The following is a 17,341-nucleotide window of genomic DNA, read 5'->3' on the forward strand; positions in this document are numbered from 1 at the left end:
TCACTGAAGGCATCATGCATTGCACTCTTGACAGACTAATGAATTTTGTTCAGTATCTCTCTATCTATAGCCCTATGCTTTGTTTTACACCAATTACACAGTAACCTAGGTTTCTTTAGAAGTTTCTTTACAGTGACCATGGAGAATCCCTCCCATTATGAACTGTTCTACTGTGTACCTTTCTATCCAGTGCATGATCAACTATTCTTTCAAAGTTGAGCCATAGTTTCTCTACATGCTCCTGCCATGTGGTGAAAGTTTCAAATTCCTCATTGAGATATGACACTACTGATACTTTACCTAGTTTACTGAAGAACATATATCTTTCTGCATGTTTTAGTGTCCTGTGTACTTCACTAATCATTGTTGCCACAATCACATTGTGATCACTGATACCGGTTTTGACGTGGACATCCTCAAAGAGGTCAGGTCTATTTTTGGCAGTAGGTCCAAAATATTCTCATCGCGAGTGAGGTTCCTAATTCACTGTTCTAGGTGGTTTTCAGACAAGGCACTTTGCAATGTTGCACAGGATGTCTTATCACACCCACCACAAACAAAACTGTAATTTTCCAATTACTTGTTGGATGAGTAAAGCCTCCAGTGACAATCACAGTATGATTGGGGAACTTACATACAAGTGAACTGAGGTTTCCTCTAAAATTTTCAGTTACATCAGGAGATGAGTCTGGTGGGCAATAAAGGCTCCAATTATCATTTTATGCCAACCCCTGACACTGACTCTTGCCCAGACAATCTCACATGTAGTTTCAATTTCTATCTCAGTGGATTTGAGTTTCTTGTCTACTGTGACAAATACACCACTCCATTTCCCACCTGCCTATGTTTTCGATATACACTGAAATTTTCCACAAAAATCTCACTGCTATCAACATCAGGTTACACAGGCTTTCTGTACCTAGTATTATGTTAGCTTCACTGCTTTTCATGAGCACTTCAAATTCTGGCACTTTGTTGCAAATGCTTCGGCAGTTAATCACTAGGATTTTAATATTTTCACCTCTGGGAGGCATTTCTTTCAGTCTTGCACTGATACTTTTCGGTTTCCTAGAGCTATCATTATCTGTGTTCGATGGAGAGTCACTTAATCTAAAAAATCTCTTGGGTGCACTCCACACAATTTCAGATGTCAGGAATTACGTTGGGAAAAAAGGATGATTCCCTAAAGTACAAGATTTTATTGAAAGATTTTCCTGAATTCATGGCAATCTGACAAACATTATAATTTCAAGAGTAACATAGATGTTGTAAGGTGAACATTTTGATCTAACTGGCTGTGATTATATCCATGGCTGGTTTATTATAAAGCTGTTAATTGTACGCTTTGTAAATTGTGTGTGGTGCTGTGGGCACTTATAATGGATTACAGTCATCACGGTGCACTTATAATTTGCAACATTTTCAAAAAGTTTCATGAATCTGCAAAAAAATATATGAATTTCAAAAGGCATCAAAATGCAATTGAAAAGTCACCTAATTTTTCTAGCATTGTGACAAACCAAATATGACTGTGAAAGAGCTCATCAGTGATAATTTTGAAAAAGTTGTAAAAACTAATTGCACAAAGATGGAATCAGTTTTTCGTGTATAGTCTGGGATCAGTTTTTCTTGCATAGTGTTTGGTGCTTTCTTCTGCACATTTACCAGGAAGTTGCTCACTGCTTTCCTACTCATTTCATCACTCAATTTTTACAGCTTCAGTACACCTCTTAATGCCAACAGAATGAATGTCTCAAACAGGTGACTTCCCTTTAAAAAGAAGAACAAATTAAAGTGCTGTTTTTGATGATTTATCGCAGTATAGCATACAGTAAGGCATAAAACATTGCAGAAACATTTTGAAAGTGTCCCTAAAAATGTCACCTACATTTCTCAGACAACCCAAATTAATTTAGACTCTCAAACAAACTGTACAGTTCTATATTTTGCAACATCCTACAGCTTATCCGTGATGGTATCATGATGTAGTTTACACATAAATTGATTTGAAAAATAATGTTGAAGCTTGTGGTAGTGGTTCAAAAGTGCAAAATGTGGGAAATGTTATCCATATAAAATTTTTGATGCCAGGAAAACAGTTAATTGAGACAATAGTGCTCACTACAAGACCAACAGAAAAAAACATACAGGGAGGGAATATGTAAAATCTGGGAATGAAAAAACAGGTTTTACTGTAACTATTCTGTTACCTTTTTTTATCTGTATAACACTAGCCGCATCCTAAAACTGTATTGTAGAAACAAGTAGGAGAAAATGATGAGCAGATAACAATGTCATCAAAATTACTAAATAATGCGTGTAGTGACATGAAAACCTGGAGGCACCCCTGCATGGACTGGACAAATAAACTACTTAAGCAGCAAACTAGCAAGAGTACTATTTCTGTTACAAATTAAAGCAAAATGTCAGTTAAAAGCTGCTGTTGTACTCTTATTACACTTTCTTCCACTCACACCTGAACCATGGGACACCATCGTAAGGAAAAGCATCAGAGTCAGCTTACATTTTCCAATAACAGAAGAAACCCATGAGGTGTATTCCACGTATGCCTCCTAGAGAAATGTGTGCAAATCAGTTCATATCACTTAACATTACGACAGTCCGAACTTCTACTTCTATAGTCCTTTAAATTATGTCAAAGAAAATACACAAACTTAGACTAAGAAATAATGTTCATTTGCATTAGACAAGAAATAGCCACAAGGTACACTTACCATCCTCAAGATTTTCTCACACTCACAATAGGCATAAATGTATGAACTTGAAATTCATCAACAAATTGCTAAAAACAGTGACCTTGACTCTCTTACAAAAGATTTAAAGTTCTAGAAACTTGACCAAAAGAGCATGAATTCTGCTCAATGGAAAAATTCATGGAGAATGATGTACAAGAACTGTGCTTCGAGTAGCCATAAGTACATGTGTAAATATCTGATTTATATTTGTAAATGTCCATGTATATGTGCAATGTATGTAATTAATATATGATTAGATTTCAGCATTTACCTACGTACAAAGCTGTATTATCGGTGGTGTTCGTTGAGAAAGCCAGTTGCTTGTAAAAATACTGAACATTTTATAGTACAAATTCTAAAATTTCTAAGCATTTTAATGGAGAGCCTTGGTAATTTCCTATAAAGCCAAAAGAGGCTATGCCTAATATAATGAGTTCTGAAATAGAATCTAATGTTTTTATCTCAGAGTCTTCCAGTATGGGGAAACTCTAATAATTATGGTAATCACAGAGAATATTATAAATAAATTATTACTTAGTCAATATATTTAAAAACAAAGTTGATGTGACTTACCATACGAAAGCGCTGGCAGGTTGATAGAAACACAAACAGACACATACATACACACAAAATTCAAGCTTTCGCAACAAACTGTTGCCTCATCAGGAAAGAGGGAAGGAGAGGGGAAGACGAAAGGAAGTGGGTTTTAAGGGAGAGGGTAAGGAGTCATTCCAATCCAGGAGTGGAGAGACTTACCTTAGGGGGAAAAAAGGACGGGTATACACTCGCACACACACACATATCCATCCACACATATACAGACACAAGCAGACATATTTAAAGACAAAGAGTTTGGGCAGAGATGTCAGTCCAGGCGGAAGTGCAGAGGCAAAGATGATGTTGAATGACAGGTGAGGTGTGAGTGGCGGCAACTTGAAATTAGCAGAGATTGAGGCCTGGTGGGTAGCGGGAAGAGAGGATATATTGAAGAGCAAGTTCCCATCTCCGAAGTTCGGATAGGTTGGTGTTGGTGGGAAGTATCCAGATAACCCGGACAGTGTAACACTGTGCCAAGATGTGTTGGCCGTGCACCAAGGCATGTTTAGCCACAGGGTGATCCTCATTACCAACAAACACTGTCTGCCTGTGTCCATTCATACGAATGGACAGTTTGTTGCTGGTCATTCCCACATGTGGGAATGACCAGCAACAAACTGTGGCTAAACATGCCTTGGTGCACGGCCAGCACATCTTGGCACAGTGTTACACCGTCCGGGTTATCTGGATACTTCCCACCAACACCAACCTATCCGAACTCCGGAGATGGGAACTTGCTCTTCAATATATCCTCTCTTCCCGTTACCCACCAGGCCTCAATCTCCGCTAATTTCAAGTTGCCGCCACTCACACCTCACCTGTCATTCAACATCATCTTTGCCTATGCACTTCCGCCTGGACTGACATCTCTGCCCAAACTCTTTGTCTTTAAATATGTCTGCTTGTGTCTGTATATGTGTGGATGGATATGTGTGTGTGTGCGAGTGTATACCCGTCCTTTTTTCCCCCTAAGGTAAGTCTCTCCGCTCCCGGGATTGGAATGACTCCTTACCCTCTCCCTTAAAACCCACTTCCTTTCGTCTTTCCCTCTCCTTCCCTCTTTCCTGATGAGGCAACAGTTTGTGGCGAAAGCTTGAATTTTGTGTGTATGTATGTGTCTGTTTGTGTTTCTATCGACCTGCCAGCGCTTTCGTATGGTAAGTCACATCATCTTTGTTTTTAAATATATTTTTCCCGCGTGGAATGTATCCCTCTATTATATTATTACTTAGTCATTTACAATTACAAGATTTTTGTACCTGTGGAAGATTGTGGCACGTCACTTCTAGCACTTCACCGATCACATCAGGATCTTCAACTTGAATTCCACTGAAGACAGTGTTTCCCACAGGTGTGTCTTCTGGAACAACCACTTCATAGGGCTCCTGTAAAAGATAAGAATTGGTATACCAATCCTGTGAGAAACATAGAAAATGAAAAAATTAATAACTAAGCGACTGATACCTTAATCGCTAAATTATTAGTTTTTTTCATTTTCTATGTTCTGTATTAATGTAACATTTATGAAAAGCATAAAAAGAAAACTTTAATGCAGATTACATACAATCAGTTAAAAATCATTTATAAAGGACAACTTCAAACTGCACAAGTATGAGCATAGTGTACTTTGTAAACTTCCAGTCTGGCTATAGTTGATGGAATTTAAAATTAGTGAAGAGTCAATTAAATAAAGTTTTCTTACTTCAAGAAGCAGTCAATTCAACATGCACAGTTCCAGAAGAATTTATTTAAAGAATCTGAATTTCAAGCAGTTACTTGTCATGACATATGTTATTTAAACAGACATCTGTTTTCCCCTTTCGTCTCCTCCAGTAAATTTCCTTGGCCAGGGGTCATGGGTGACTTTCCCTGTATTCTTAACCACTCCCAGTCTCTTTTATTCTCTTTGGCGCCAGAAGAAGAAGAAGAAGAAGAAGCCCCTAGTGTGTGTGTGTGTGTGTGTGTGTGTGTGTGTGTGTGTGGGGATGTGTGCATGCACAGGCATGTGTATGTATGTATCTGCTCCCAATCTGTGGATAGATTATCTTCCACATCATTGATATTTAAATTCACAGGTCACTTTATGTTGCATGTATCTTGGACCACTGATCACTTTAATAGAAATACAGTTTAAAAGCATATTCTCTCTGAGACAGAATTTCAGGCAATGGTCTGCCGTCTTGCCTACATATATCCATAAATCTACTTACACCTTTGAAAACTGGCGGATTGTCATTCTCATCAACAATGATGATGGTGACTGGCACTGTAACTATGTTGTTATTTCCATCTTCCACTTCATCTTCCAGTGTCACAAACAGCTTCAGGGTGTCATTTACCTGTCACAAGGAAGGGCATTCAGTGTAAGTACTATCGTCAAGAGTATAATAATTAATACATAGAGGTGTATGTGTTAATTTCACATATTATTTTACACTATTATTTACCTAAACAGTTATAAGAACAAACTTTTACTAAAAATTACCGAAGAGAATATTTCGTAACAAAGGGTACACTTAGATGTTTGAAATTCATGAGGCAACAATCAAATTCTCCAAAATTCTGATAGTGAGCATATTCATGCAAGAAATCAGAAATTTAAAACAAAAGTCTTATGTTTCTAATTGGATTATAAACCTTTTCTGGATTATTGGCATAACACATTACAATAACACAAAAACACACAACTTTAATGATAGATACAAACAACTTTAAAAATGGGTATCGGTTCCCCAGTGGCATTTAATCTGTGTATTGAGCAAGGAGTGAAAGTAACCAAGCACAACTTTGGAAAGGGAATTAAAGTTCAGAGAGAAGAAATAAAAACTGGACAGTTTGCTGATTACACCGTAATTCTAAAAGGATGGCAAAGGACTTGTAAGACCCATTGAATGGAACGAATACTGTCTTGAGAAGAGGTTATAAAATTAACATCAACAAAAGTAAGACAAAGAGTAATGGAATTCAGTCAAATCATATCAGGTGATTCTGATAGAATCAAGTTAAGAAATGAGATACTAAAAGTAGTAGATAAGTTTTGCCATTTGGGCACCAAAATGACTGATACAACATAAGTGGTGAGGGTGTAAAATGCAGACTAATAACAGCAAAAAGAAATTTCCAAAACAAGTGAATTTTAACAGCAAATAAAAATTTTAATATTGCAAGTTCCTTCTGAAAGTATTTGTCTGAAGCGTAGCCTTGTACGGAAGTGAAACATGGGCGATAAGCAGTTCAAACAAGAAAAGAATACAAGCTTTTGGAATATGGTGCTACAGAAGATGAGTATATCAAGGAACTAATGAGGAGACTCTGTATCAAATTGAGGAAAAAGAAATTTATGGCACAACTTGAGCAAAAGGAGTTATCAGTGGATAGGACACATCCTGTGGAATCAAGGAATCATCAATTTGGTAATGCAACGTAGTGTGGGGGTAAAAATTGCAGTGGGGGTCCAACAGTTGGATGTAGTAACCAGGATCAAATGAATGTAGGCTGTTGTAGTTACATAGAGATGAAGAAGCTCGTACAGGACAGACTAGCATGGAGAGCTGCATTGAACCCATCTCCAGACTGATGACACAATAACAGCAACAACAACAACAACAACAACCAGTGTTAGATTTTCTTGATAATGACAAGTACATTTGGTCTCAAACTTATTCTTTGTATACTTCTTACATTAGAACTGATGTTCGTTTGTAATGTCACTGCTTAGATCATTGCATAAAAGCTGCTGTGGCACTAAAGTTTGCATCATGACCACCTGTGAAATTACTGATAGGACATTTAAATAAGTCCAAAAATGCAAATATATAGGAACTTCATAATTTCTTCAAGGACTTAGTGGCAGTTTAACATGTTGTTGTCATTTGTGCATAAACATTATTCTTTACGCACTGTCATAAAAAATTAGGATATACTCTTTCAGCCAATAAATATCAGTTTAATAGGGCAAGTAGGGTGTCACTTTGAAGCAATAAGCAAAGCCCTTGGTCTCTTCCTTCAGTGCCCTGAAATATTTTGTACACTTCCTAATACTTATAATTCTTGCCCCATATGTGCTCATTCCTTAGATGCTTTACTTCACACTCTCAACCAACAAAACTGCTTGCCAAAGATATATCTGGAAGGACCAGATGCGAGGTCTAAGCTTTTTGCCTAATACAGAGCAGTCACATTAACAAACCTTTAAGAACAAAACTACTTCTGATATCACAAATATCATCTTAGTGCTCCATTGCAGAATACCTGTATGGGGCTTGCTGGGGTGTCACGAAACTGAGTGAAACCATTCTAAATCACTATTAGTGTTTTAAGTACGGTTGCATTACTAAGTCTTCAAGTAAATTTGCATAATTTCAAATAATCAAATACATGCACTGGCATGTCTGGGCATGCAGCCCACCAACATAATGGGAGAGCATCTAAGGTAGCCAATATACAAGCTCTTAGGGGTCCTACCAAACAGAGCAAAAAACAACGCGAATTCTGAATGACAACAATCATGGCATGTTGTCCAGGGCATCTGTTATCCAATGTGCCCACCATGCCAACAGGCAGCAGCTGCATCACCCCTAGGATGTGCAACTGGTGCAGCTCTATTTACTTCCATATTATTATGTGGCTACAAATAGTCTGCGACAGATTCTCCCACCAGGACTAGACTTAAGACACTGCACAGCCAGTGTACAACAGTTGACGCCTGCTTACTAGCCTTGGCACCAGGACTTTGGTATTACTGTGTTGTGTTCTTGAACACAGTTAAGGAACTGTGGTCCTTCCAGACAGGCTTTTGCCTGTTTGTTGTTGTTGTTGTGGTCTTCAGTCCTGAGACTGGTTTGATGCAGCTCTCCATGCTGCTCTATCCTGTGCAAGCTTCTTCATCTCTCAGTACCTACTGCAACCTACATCCTTCTGAATCTGCTTAGTGTATTCATCTCTTGGTCTCCCTCTATGATTTTTACCCTCCACGCTGCCCTCCAATACTAAATTGGTGATCCCTTGATGCCTCAGAACATGTCCTTCTTCTGGTCAAGTTGTGCCACAAACTTCTCTTCTCCCCAATCCTATTCAATACTTCCTCATTAGTTATGTGATCTACCCATCAGCATTCTTCTGTAGCACCACATTTCGAAAGCTTCTATTCTCTTCTTGTCCAAACTATTTATCGTACATGTTTCACTTCCATACATGGCTACACCCCATACAAATACTTTCAGAAATTACTTCCTGACACTTAAATCAATAATCAATGTTAACAAATTTCTCTTCTTCAGAAACGCTTTCCTTGCCATTCCCAGTGTACATTTTATATCCTCTCTACTTCGACCATCATCAGTTATTTTGCTCCCCAAATAGCAAAACTCCTTTACTACTTTAAGTGTCTCATTTCCTAATCTAATTCCCGCAGCATCACCCGACTTAATTCAACTACATTCCATTATCCTCGTTTTGCTTTTGTTGATGTTCATCTTATATCCTCCTTTCAAGACACTCTCCATTCCATTCAACTGATCTTCCAAGTCCTTTGCTGTCTCTGACAGAATTACAATGTCATCGGCGAACCTCAAAGTTTTTATTTCTTCTCCATGGATTTTAATACCTACTCCAAATTTTTCTTTTGTTTCCTTTACTGCTTGCTCAATATACAGATTTAACAACATCGAGGAGAGGCTACAACCCTGTCTTACTCCCTTCCCAACCACTGCTTCCCTTTCATGTCCCTCGACTCTTATAACTGCCATCTGGTTTCTGTACAAATTGTAAATAGCCTTTCGCTCCCTGTATTTTACCCCTGCCACCTTTAGAATTTGAAACAGAGTATTCCAGTCAACACTGTCAAAAGCTTTCTCTAAGTCTACAAATGCTAGAAATGTAGATTTGCCTTTCCTTAATCTTTCTTCTAAGATAAGTCGTAAGGTCAGTATTGACTCACGTGTTCCAGTGTTTCTACGGAATACAAACTGATCTTCCCCGAGGTTGGCTTCTACTAGTTTTTCCATTCGTCTGTAAAGAATTCGTGTTAGTATTTTGCAGCTGTGACTTATTAAACTGATAGTTCGGTAATTTTCACATCTGTCAACACCTGCTTTCTCTGGGATTGGAATTATTATATTCTTCTTGAAGTCTGAGGGTATTTCGCCTGTTTCATGCATCTTGCTCACCAGATGGTAGATTTTTGTCAGGACTGGCTCTCCCAGGGCCGTCAGTAGTTCCAATGTTGTCTACTCCGAGGGCCTTGTTTCGACTCAGGTCTTTCAGTGCTCTGTCAAACTCTTCACGCAGTATCGTATCTCCCATTTCATCTTCATCTACATCCTCTTCCATTTCCATAATATTGTCCTCAAGTACATCACCCTTGTATAGACCCTCTACATACTCCTTCCACCTTTCTGCTTTCCCTTCTTTGCTTAGAACTGGGTTTCCATCTGAGCTCTTGATATTCATACAAGTTGTTCTCTTATCTCCAAAGGTCTCTTTAATTTTCCTGTAGGCAGTATCTATCTTACCCCTAGTGAGATAAGCCTCTACATCCTTACATTTGTCCTCTAGCCATCCCTGCTTAGCCATTTTGCACTTCCTGTTGATCTTATTTTTGAGACGTTTGTATTCCTTTTTGCCTCCTTCATTTACTGCATTTTTATATTTTCTCCTTTCATCAATTAAATTCAATATTTCTTCTGTTACCCAAGGATTTCTACTAGCCCTCATCTTTTTACCTACTTGATCCTCTGCTGCCTTCACTACTTCATCCCTCAAAGCTACCCATTCTTCTTCTACTGTATTTCTTTCCCCCATTCCTGTCAATTGTTCCCTTATGCTCTCCCTGAAACTCTGTACAACCTCTGGTTCTTTCAGTTTATCCAGGTCCCATCTCCTTAAATTCCCACCTTTTTGCAGTTTCTTCAGTTTTAATCTACAGGTCATAACCAATAGATTGTGGTCAGAGTCCACATCTCCCCCTGGAAATGTCTTACAATTTAAAACTTGGTTCCTAAATCTCTGTCTTACCATTATATAATCTATCTGATACCTTTTAGTATCTCCGGGGTTCTTCCATGTATACAACCTTCTTTTATGATTCTTGAACCAAGTGTTAGCTATGATTATGTTGTGCTCTGTGCAAAATTCTACCAGGCGGCTTCCTCTTTCATTTCTTAGCCCCAATCCATATTCTCCTACTATGTTTCCTTCTCTCCCTTTTCCTACTGACGAATTCCAGTCACCCATGACTATTAAATTTTCGTCTCCCTTCACAATCTGAATAACTTCTTTTATCTCATCATACATTTCATCAATTTCTTCGTCATCTGCAGAGCTAGTTGGCATATAAACTTGTACTACTGTAGTAGGCGTGGGCTTCGTGGCTATCTTGGCCACAATAATGCGTTCACTATGCTGTTTGTAGTAACTTACCCGTATACCTATTTTTATATTCATTATTAAACCTACTCCTGCATTACCTCTATTTGATTTTGTATTTATAACCCTGTATTCACCTGAGCAGAAGTCTTGTTCCTCCTGCCACCGAACTTCACTAATTCCCACTATATCTAACTTTAACCTATCCATTTCCCTTTTTAAATTTTCTAGCCTACCTGCCCGATTAAGGGATCTGACATTCCACGCTCCGATCCGTAGAACGCCAGTTTTCTTTCTCCTGAAAACAATATCGTGTTGAGTAGTCCCCGCACGGAGATCCGAATGGGGGACTATTTTACCTCCGGAATATTTTACCCAAGAGGACGTCATCATCATTTAATCATACAGTAAAGCTGCATGCCCTCGGGAAAAATTACGGCTGTAGTTTCCCCTTGCTTTCACCCGTTCGCAGTACCAGCACAGCAAGGCCATTTTGGTTATTGTTACAAGGCCAGATCAGTCAATCATCCAGACTATTGCCCTTGCAACTACTGAAAAGGCTGCTGCCCCTCTTTAGGAACCACATGTTTGTCTGGCCTCTCAACAGATACCCCTCCGTTGTGGTTGCACCTACGGTACGGCTATCTGTATCGTTGAGGCACGCAAGCCTCCCCACCAACGGCAAGGTCCATGGTTCATGGGGGGGGGGGGCGGGGGGGGGGGGGGGGTTGCCTGTTTAGAGTCAGTGAATTTGTCAGCTATGATAAACAGTTACAATCCTTTATCAGGCTACTGAAGTGCTCAGGCAGAGACTGTTATCTTCACAAACAGAATTTGTTAGGACTTACCTGTGTCAACTCAGACAACAGTTTGCTACAGAACTGTGATCTTATGTTATTATCAATAAATGTTTTGTTCCTTGTTCATCTGGGAGTGAGTTCTTGTACATCAAACCTCATACTGGTCACGTCATACATAACAAATGAAACAGCTCAAAGATGATACTTGGATGAGAAAGGAATTTACTGACTGACAATGGAAACTCTGTGCCATTTCACAGATGGTGGGTGCAATAATGGATGCTCCACTGATATGACTGAAGGAGAACTATGTCCATGCAGAATTAAATATTCAAGCAGTAGCAGAACATAACTTCTCTACCATTGAATTACTGTTAGCAACAAATTCAGGTAATTTGTTTGATCAGAACCATCTGGCAGTAACATAATGGGCAACTCTATGATTAAGTAGTAACCAACACAGTATACATAAAAACCGTTTCAACAAGGACACAGTATCCTATGGAAAGTTGTGAAATGTAACTATTGGAATGAGAAACTCAGGTTGTTTAATTCACTGTGTTTGGCATGTGATGCATAGCCTACCTCTGAATCTGATGTAGAAGTTCCCAATGGAAAGCCTTCATCAAGATTTAAACATTCTACCAGTAAACAAAGAGAGTTCTACATGGTATCACTTAAATGGTTGGGATCTTTGAAACAAACAGCAATGGGTGTCTACAGACTATTAGCAGTGTGGGAGCACTCGCACACAACCAGGTAGGGAGTTACGGCTTCACTACTGCTGTACCCTATGTTATTATCATTGGACGTACTCACCTCACGATCAAGAGGCTTAGCGACACGGACGGAGCCTGTGATGGGGTTGACAGCGAGGCGGTCAGTGCCAGAGAGGCCATAGCGAAGTGGTGATCCCTCGGGGTCACTGCCCTGCAACTGGTACACTTCTTCTCCCAATGGTACACCCTCTGACACCACCAGCCCATCCATATCCCTCGTCAGTACTGGTGGCTGGTTGGCTGCAGAATACAAGAAAAAAGATATGACTGAAGGAGAACTATGTCCGTGCAGAACTAAATATTCAAGCAGTAGCAGAACTTTACCTCTACAAGAAACAGCTTTAAATGTAGTCACATTTTTATGTGAACATTATCTCATCAGTAATGATATCATTTAAGCAACTTTTACCATTTTTCTCATGCTATTTCCCGACTTAACTATACGTTTTTAAGCTACAATTGAAAAAAATATATATTTTTCCTTTCTTGTTTGGTCATCCAAATACAAAAGCATATATATCCATACATCTTCATTCTCGAGCTTGTCAACCATGAAGGTGCAACAAAAATGTTCCTTTCTTTCATGGAAATTTACTGTACTTACCAAACCACCCTCATAATTACTAATAATCGTTCTCCAAGTCATAGGTTGTCTACCTAGTAGTAGCCTAGTTTCCTGTTGTGACTGCTTCTACATAAGAATAATGGTTTGGAGATCTGTATAAACCGGAGCAACTGACTCACGGCTGTCATGTATAGATCTTATCTGCAGATGAACATTGCTTAAAATGTGTACACATTCAACAGATTGACTGTAGCAAACTTCCACACTGCTGAAATTATCTAGCACTATTTCGTAAATGTTTGACCATGCAATCACATAAATTAGCCATACGGTATTAACGCTTTATTACAGTGAGTCTCGAGATTTTTCAACACACAGAGCGTCTCTTAGAAGTACGTAAACTGTAATTAAAACTTTTTGGCATGTTTTTCTCTTACGACATATTTTGACTTAGCAGCAAACAGTTATTCACCGTTGCTGCCCCTAATAAAAAAATGTTTAAAAGAGTCCAAATACGTGTAATATTAAAATTTATGTCTTCATGCAAATCGTAAACATACAGCGTCCTATGAAAGTTGCGTGACAGTCTCATTATCAGTTTGATGTTGGCGACATAAATAGTACGCTATGCTCACTATTACATTAGTACTCTGTAACAGATGCCATCTCATCTATACATCACATTGTTTGCATCGTTGGCCATTGTCTTGCTGGGACAAGTTCCCGCTCTTTGTTAGATATCCTTATACTGCAGGGGAAAATACACTGAGGATGAAAATGATAAGAAACAAGAGGAAGAAGTTAGAAAGTGATGGAAAGAATACAGTGACTCCACAAAGTACTCGTCCGACCGTGGTACATAGAGTGTAAACTTGACTCTCGCCTTTGTCTGTTGATTTTGAGCGCATCGTCAAATACTGGATCCAAGTAGTGACTTTCAATTAATTAGCTGGATTCTTCCTTTTCCTCGACACGACGCTTGTTAAATGGCAAAGTAGAACTGTAGATCTTAACTTGCTACCTCATTTGCGTGACTTCAATAACAGAGCCTAACCTGTTAACTAATTAAGGCTTGTGGTAAACAAAGGCATTTAAGTATGTTGTTTCAAAATATTATCCGAAATGTGTCAATGATTTATGTTGCGTTAATTGATTCTGGGGTATGAACGGATGTGTTGGCGCCTCTGCCATGTGAGGGAATCCTGCTAGTTTTGATTACCGGTACCTTCTGACCAGGGTCCTTGCTCGACGCTTGTCTTTAAATACGCCGCTAACCTGGTTAGCGTATGTTGTGGCTATTTTAAATTAATCACTGCTCAGTAGCCCAACACAGTTTGTCGGCCGTCAGAAGCCGTAGTAACCAACACAGTATATATAAAAACCGTTTCAACAAGGACACAGTATCCTATTCCTTTATTCTAGTCAATCTATAAGCATGCTATTCTTAATTTGTTACTCTAGGTAGCCATTAAGTTGCCAGTTTTGGGGTGTTTAGATGGAGTGCGGTTCCTTTGAGTATAGATTTGTCAATTTCCAATTTATTGTTTTTCCACCAGTTTATATATATATATATATATATATATATATATATATATATATATATATATATATATATTGATTGGATGTTAACTGTCGCCGTAAGGTGTTGTGGACGGTGCACTTTCCTGTTATTTATTTTAATTTTCTAGTCAATGTGTAAACTTGCTAATTACTTTCTCTTTACATGGAGTGTGCCTGTCTTGACTTTATAGGTGACTGTTCCATAACCAGTTCTTTAACGCGCCTATGGACATATTTATATTTATTGGAGAACTTAAAAGTGTGATCCCCTGTTGAACTGTAACTAAACTGCAGAAAACTGAATCAGGTGTTTATTATTGTTGTAGTGCTGTTATCTGTCAAATGTAACAGGCGACATTTTCTTGGTCTGTTATCAAGTGTCGCAATAAGTGCAAATTGTAGTGAAGCGATGTGCTATTTCAGTTGTTCCCGTGATTTCCTATCTCCGCATTGGTTAATCTAAACTCATAATATTTAATTGTTTAAATACTGGAGGGAGGTGCGTGTGTCCCAAATCTCTCGTGCTGCTAAAATTATATTGAGGATGCTTGATCGTAAATTGGTACATATAATCGTTGAGAACGCAGGGAAAGAGAAATTTGGTTCCAGAAAAGGGAGAGGTACAAGATATTCTTCTGCACTGATCACAATAATCGATGGAAGATATATAGGCAGAGGAAAAGGAATGAGTTTGCGCTTCACACATCTAGAACAGGCCTTCGACCGAGTGAAATGGAGCAAGATGATGAAAGTTCGAAAATTGAAGAAGGTGAACTGGAAGGATTGAAGGCTAAGTAAAGGAGTTATACGGAAGACAAAATGCAATCATGAAGCTAAGAAATGGTATAACAGACTGGTTTGAAATCGGAAGAGGAGTAGAACAGGGATGTTGTCTTTCACCATTCTATTCAGCTTGTATATCGAAGTCTTGGTAGTGAAGACGCTGGAAGTAGAGAAAGGAACAGTAAACACAGGAGGCCAAAGATCAGCTGCATCAGATTTGCCGGTGACACGTTACTGCTTGGAGATAAAACAATATCGCTTCTAAGAACGTTATCCAAACTGGAAAACTGATTGTAAGAGTACAGACTGAAAATCAACGCAAAGAAAACTAAAATGACTAGAGTACACGACAAAGAGGATACGAAAACGAAGCCAACAGAAGGTTAAACTGAACAGGTTGCACAGTGCAAATATTTGGGAAAGATATTAACTGATAACTGGACGAGTTAAAAAGAAATAAGATCGAAAACTGCAATGGCTAAGCAAGGTGTCCAGAAAAAGAAATAAGAGAGCTATTCCGAAAGTAAGGAACGATCGGTCTCGAAACGGAAAACACGATGAAAATCGAAACTGTTTTATTTGCAACAACCTTCTAGATACTTATCTGTATAGTTGCCGCTCCGACTTAAGCATCAGTTGCATCGTTGTACCAACTTTCCAACACCACCGTCATAGACTGAAGCGCCACAAAAACTGGTACAGGCATGCGTATTCAAATACAGAGGTATGTAAACAGGCAGAATATGGCGCTGCAGTCGGCAACGCCTATATAAGACAACAAGTGTCTGGCGCAGTTGTTAGATCGGTTGCAGCAGCTACAATGGCAGGTTATTAAGATTTAAGTGAGTTTGAACCTGATGTTAGAGACGGCGCACGAGAGATGAGACACAGCGTCTCTGAGGTAGCAATGAACTGGGGATTTTTCCGTACTACCATTTCGCGAGTGTACCGTGAATATCAGGAATCCGGGGAAACGTCAATTTCCGACATCGCTGCGGCCGGAAAAAGATCCTGCAAGTACGGGACAACGACCACTGAAGAGAATCGTTCAACGTGACGTAAGTGCATCCCTTCCGCAAATTGCTGCAGATTTCAATGCTGGGCCATCAATAAGTGTGCAAACATTCAATGAAACATCATCGATATGGGCTTCCGGAGCCGAAGGCCCACTCCTGTACCTTCGATGACTGCACGACACAAAGCTTTACGCCTCGACTGGGCCCGTCAACACCGACATTGGACTGTTGATGACTGGGAACATGTTGCCCGCTCGGACGAGTCTCATTTCAAATTGTATCGAGCGGATGGACGTGTAGGGGTATGGAGACAACATCATGAGTCCATGGACCCTGCCTGTCAGCAGGGGACTGTTCAAGCTGATGGAGGCTCTATAATGGTGTGCGGCGTGTGCAGCTGGAGTGATACGTCTACATATGACTCTGACAGGTGACACATAAGTAAGCATCCTGTCTGATCACCTGCATCCATTCATATCCATTATGTATTCCGACGGACTTGGGCAATTCCAGCAGGACAATGCGACACACCACACGTCCAGAATTGCTGCAAAGTGGCTCCAGGAACACTTCTCTGAGTTTAAACACTTCCATCAGCCATCGGACTCCCCAGACATGGGCATTATCGAGAATATCTGGGATGCCTTGCAACGTGCTGTTCAGAAGAGATCTCCACCCTCTCGTACTCTTTACTGATTTATGGACAGCCCAGCAGGAATCATGGTGTCAGTCCCCTCCAGCACTACTTCAGACATTAGTCGAGTCCACGCCACGTCGTGTTGCGGCACATCCGCGCGCTCGCGGGGACCCTACGCGATATTAGGCAGGTGTATCAGTTTCTTTGGCTCTTCACTGCAGAAGGCAGCATCCTGTGCTTTCCGACAATTTTTCACGTTGGACGGCAACTCGTTGCCCGCACCAAAATGTTGTCTTCATAGCCAGCGGTTTATTTGAGCAGAGATGAAAATCAGAGGGAACCAAGTCCGGGCTGTATTTGAGGGGTGACGAAACATTTGCCATCGAAAACGCTGCAGGAGTGTCTTCATTGTCCCCGCAGTGTGCGGCCGAGGGTTGTCATGAAGAAGGAAATGTATGACAGTTACATTACGTGGAGTTACGT

At 39.7% G+C, this 17,341-nt stretch overlaps 1 protein-coding gene across 1 annotated transcript in view; it reads right to left on the reverse strand.

Annotated features, from left to right (window-relative positions):
- LOC124614330 (cadherin-87A) overlaps positions 1-17,341 on the reverse strand; it is a 698,834-nt gene that overhangs the window by 208,919 nt on the left and 472,574 nt on the right. Inside the window, exons 5-7 of the mRNA XM_047142934.1 lie at positions 12,338-12,537; positions 5,564-5,692; positions 4,613-4,738 (exon numbers count right to left, since the gene is read on the reverse strand). Coding sequence (XP_046998890.1) covers positions 4,613-4,738; positions 5,564-5,692; positions 12,338-12,537 — 455 coding nt within the window. The remainder of the gene's footprint in view (positions 1-4,612; positions 4,739-5,563; positions 5,693-12,337; positions 12,538-17,341) is intronic.

This window comes from Schistocerca americana, chromosome 1, assembly GCF_021461395.2.
Source record: "Schistocerca americana isolate TAMUIC-IGC-003095 chromosome 1, iqSchAmer2.1, whole genome shotgun sequence".
Classification (NCBI taxonomy): Eukaryota; Metazoa; Arthropoda; class Insecta; order Orthoptera; family Acrididae; genus Schistocerca; species Schistocerca americana.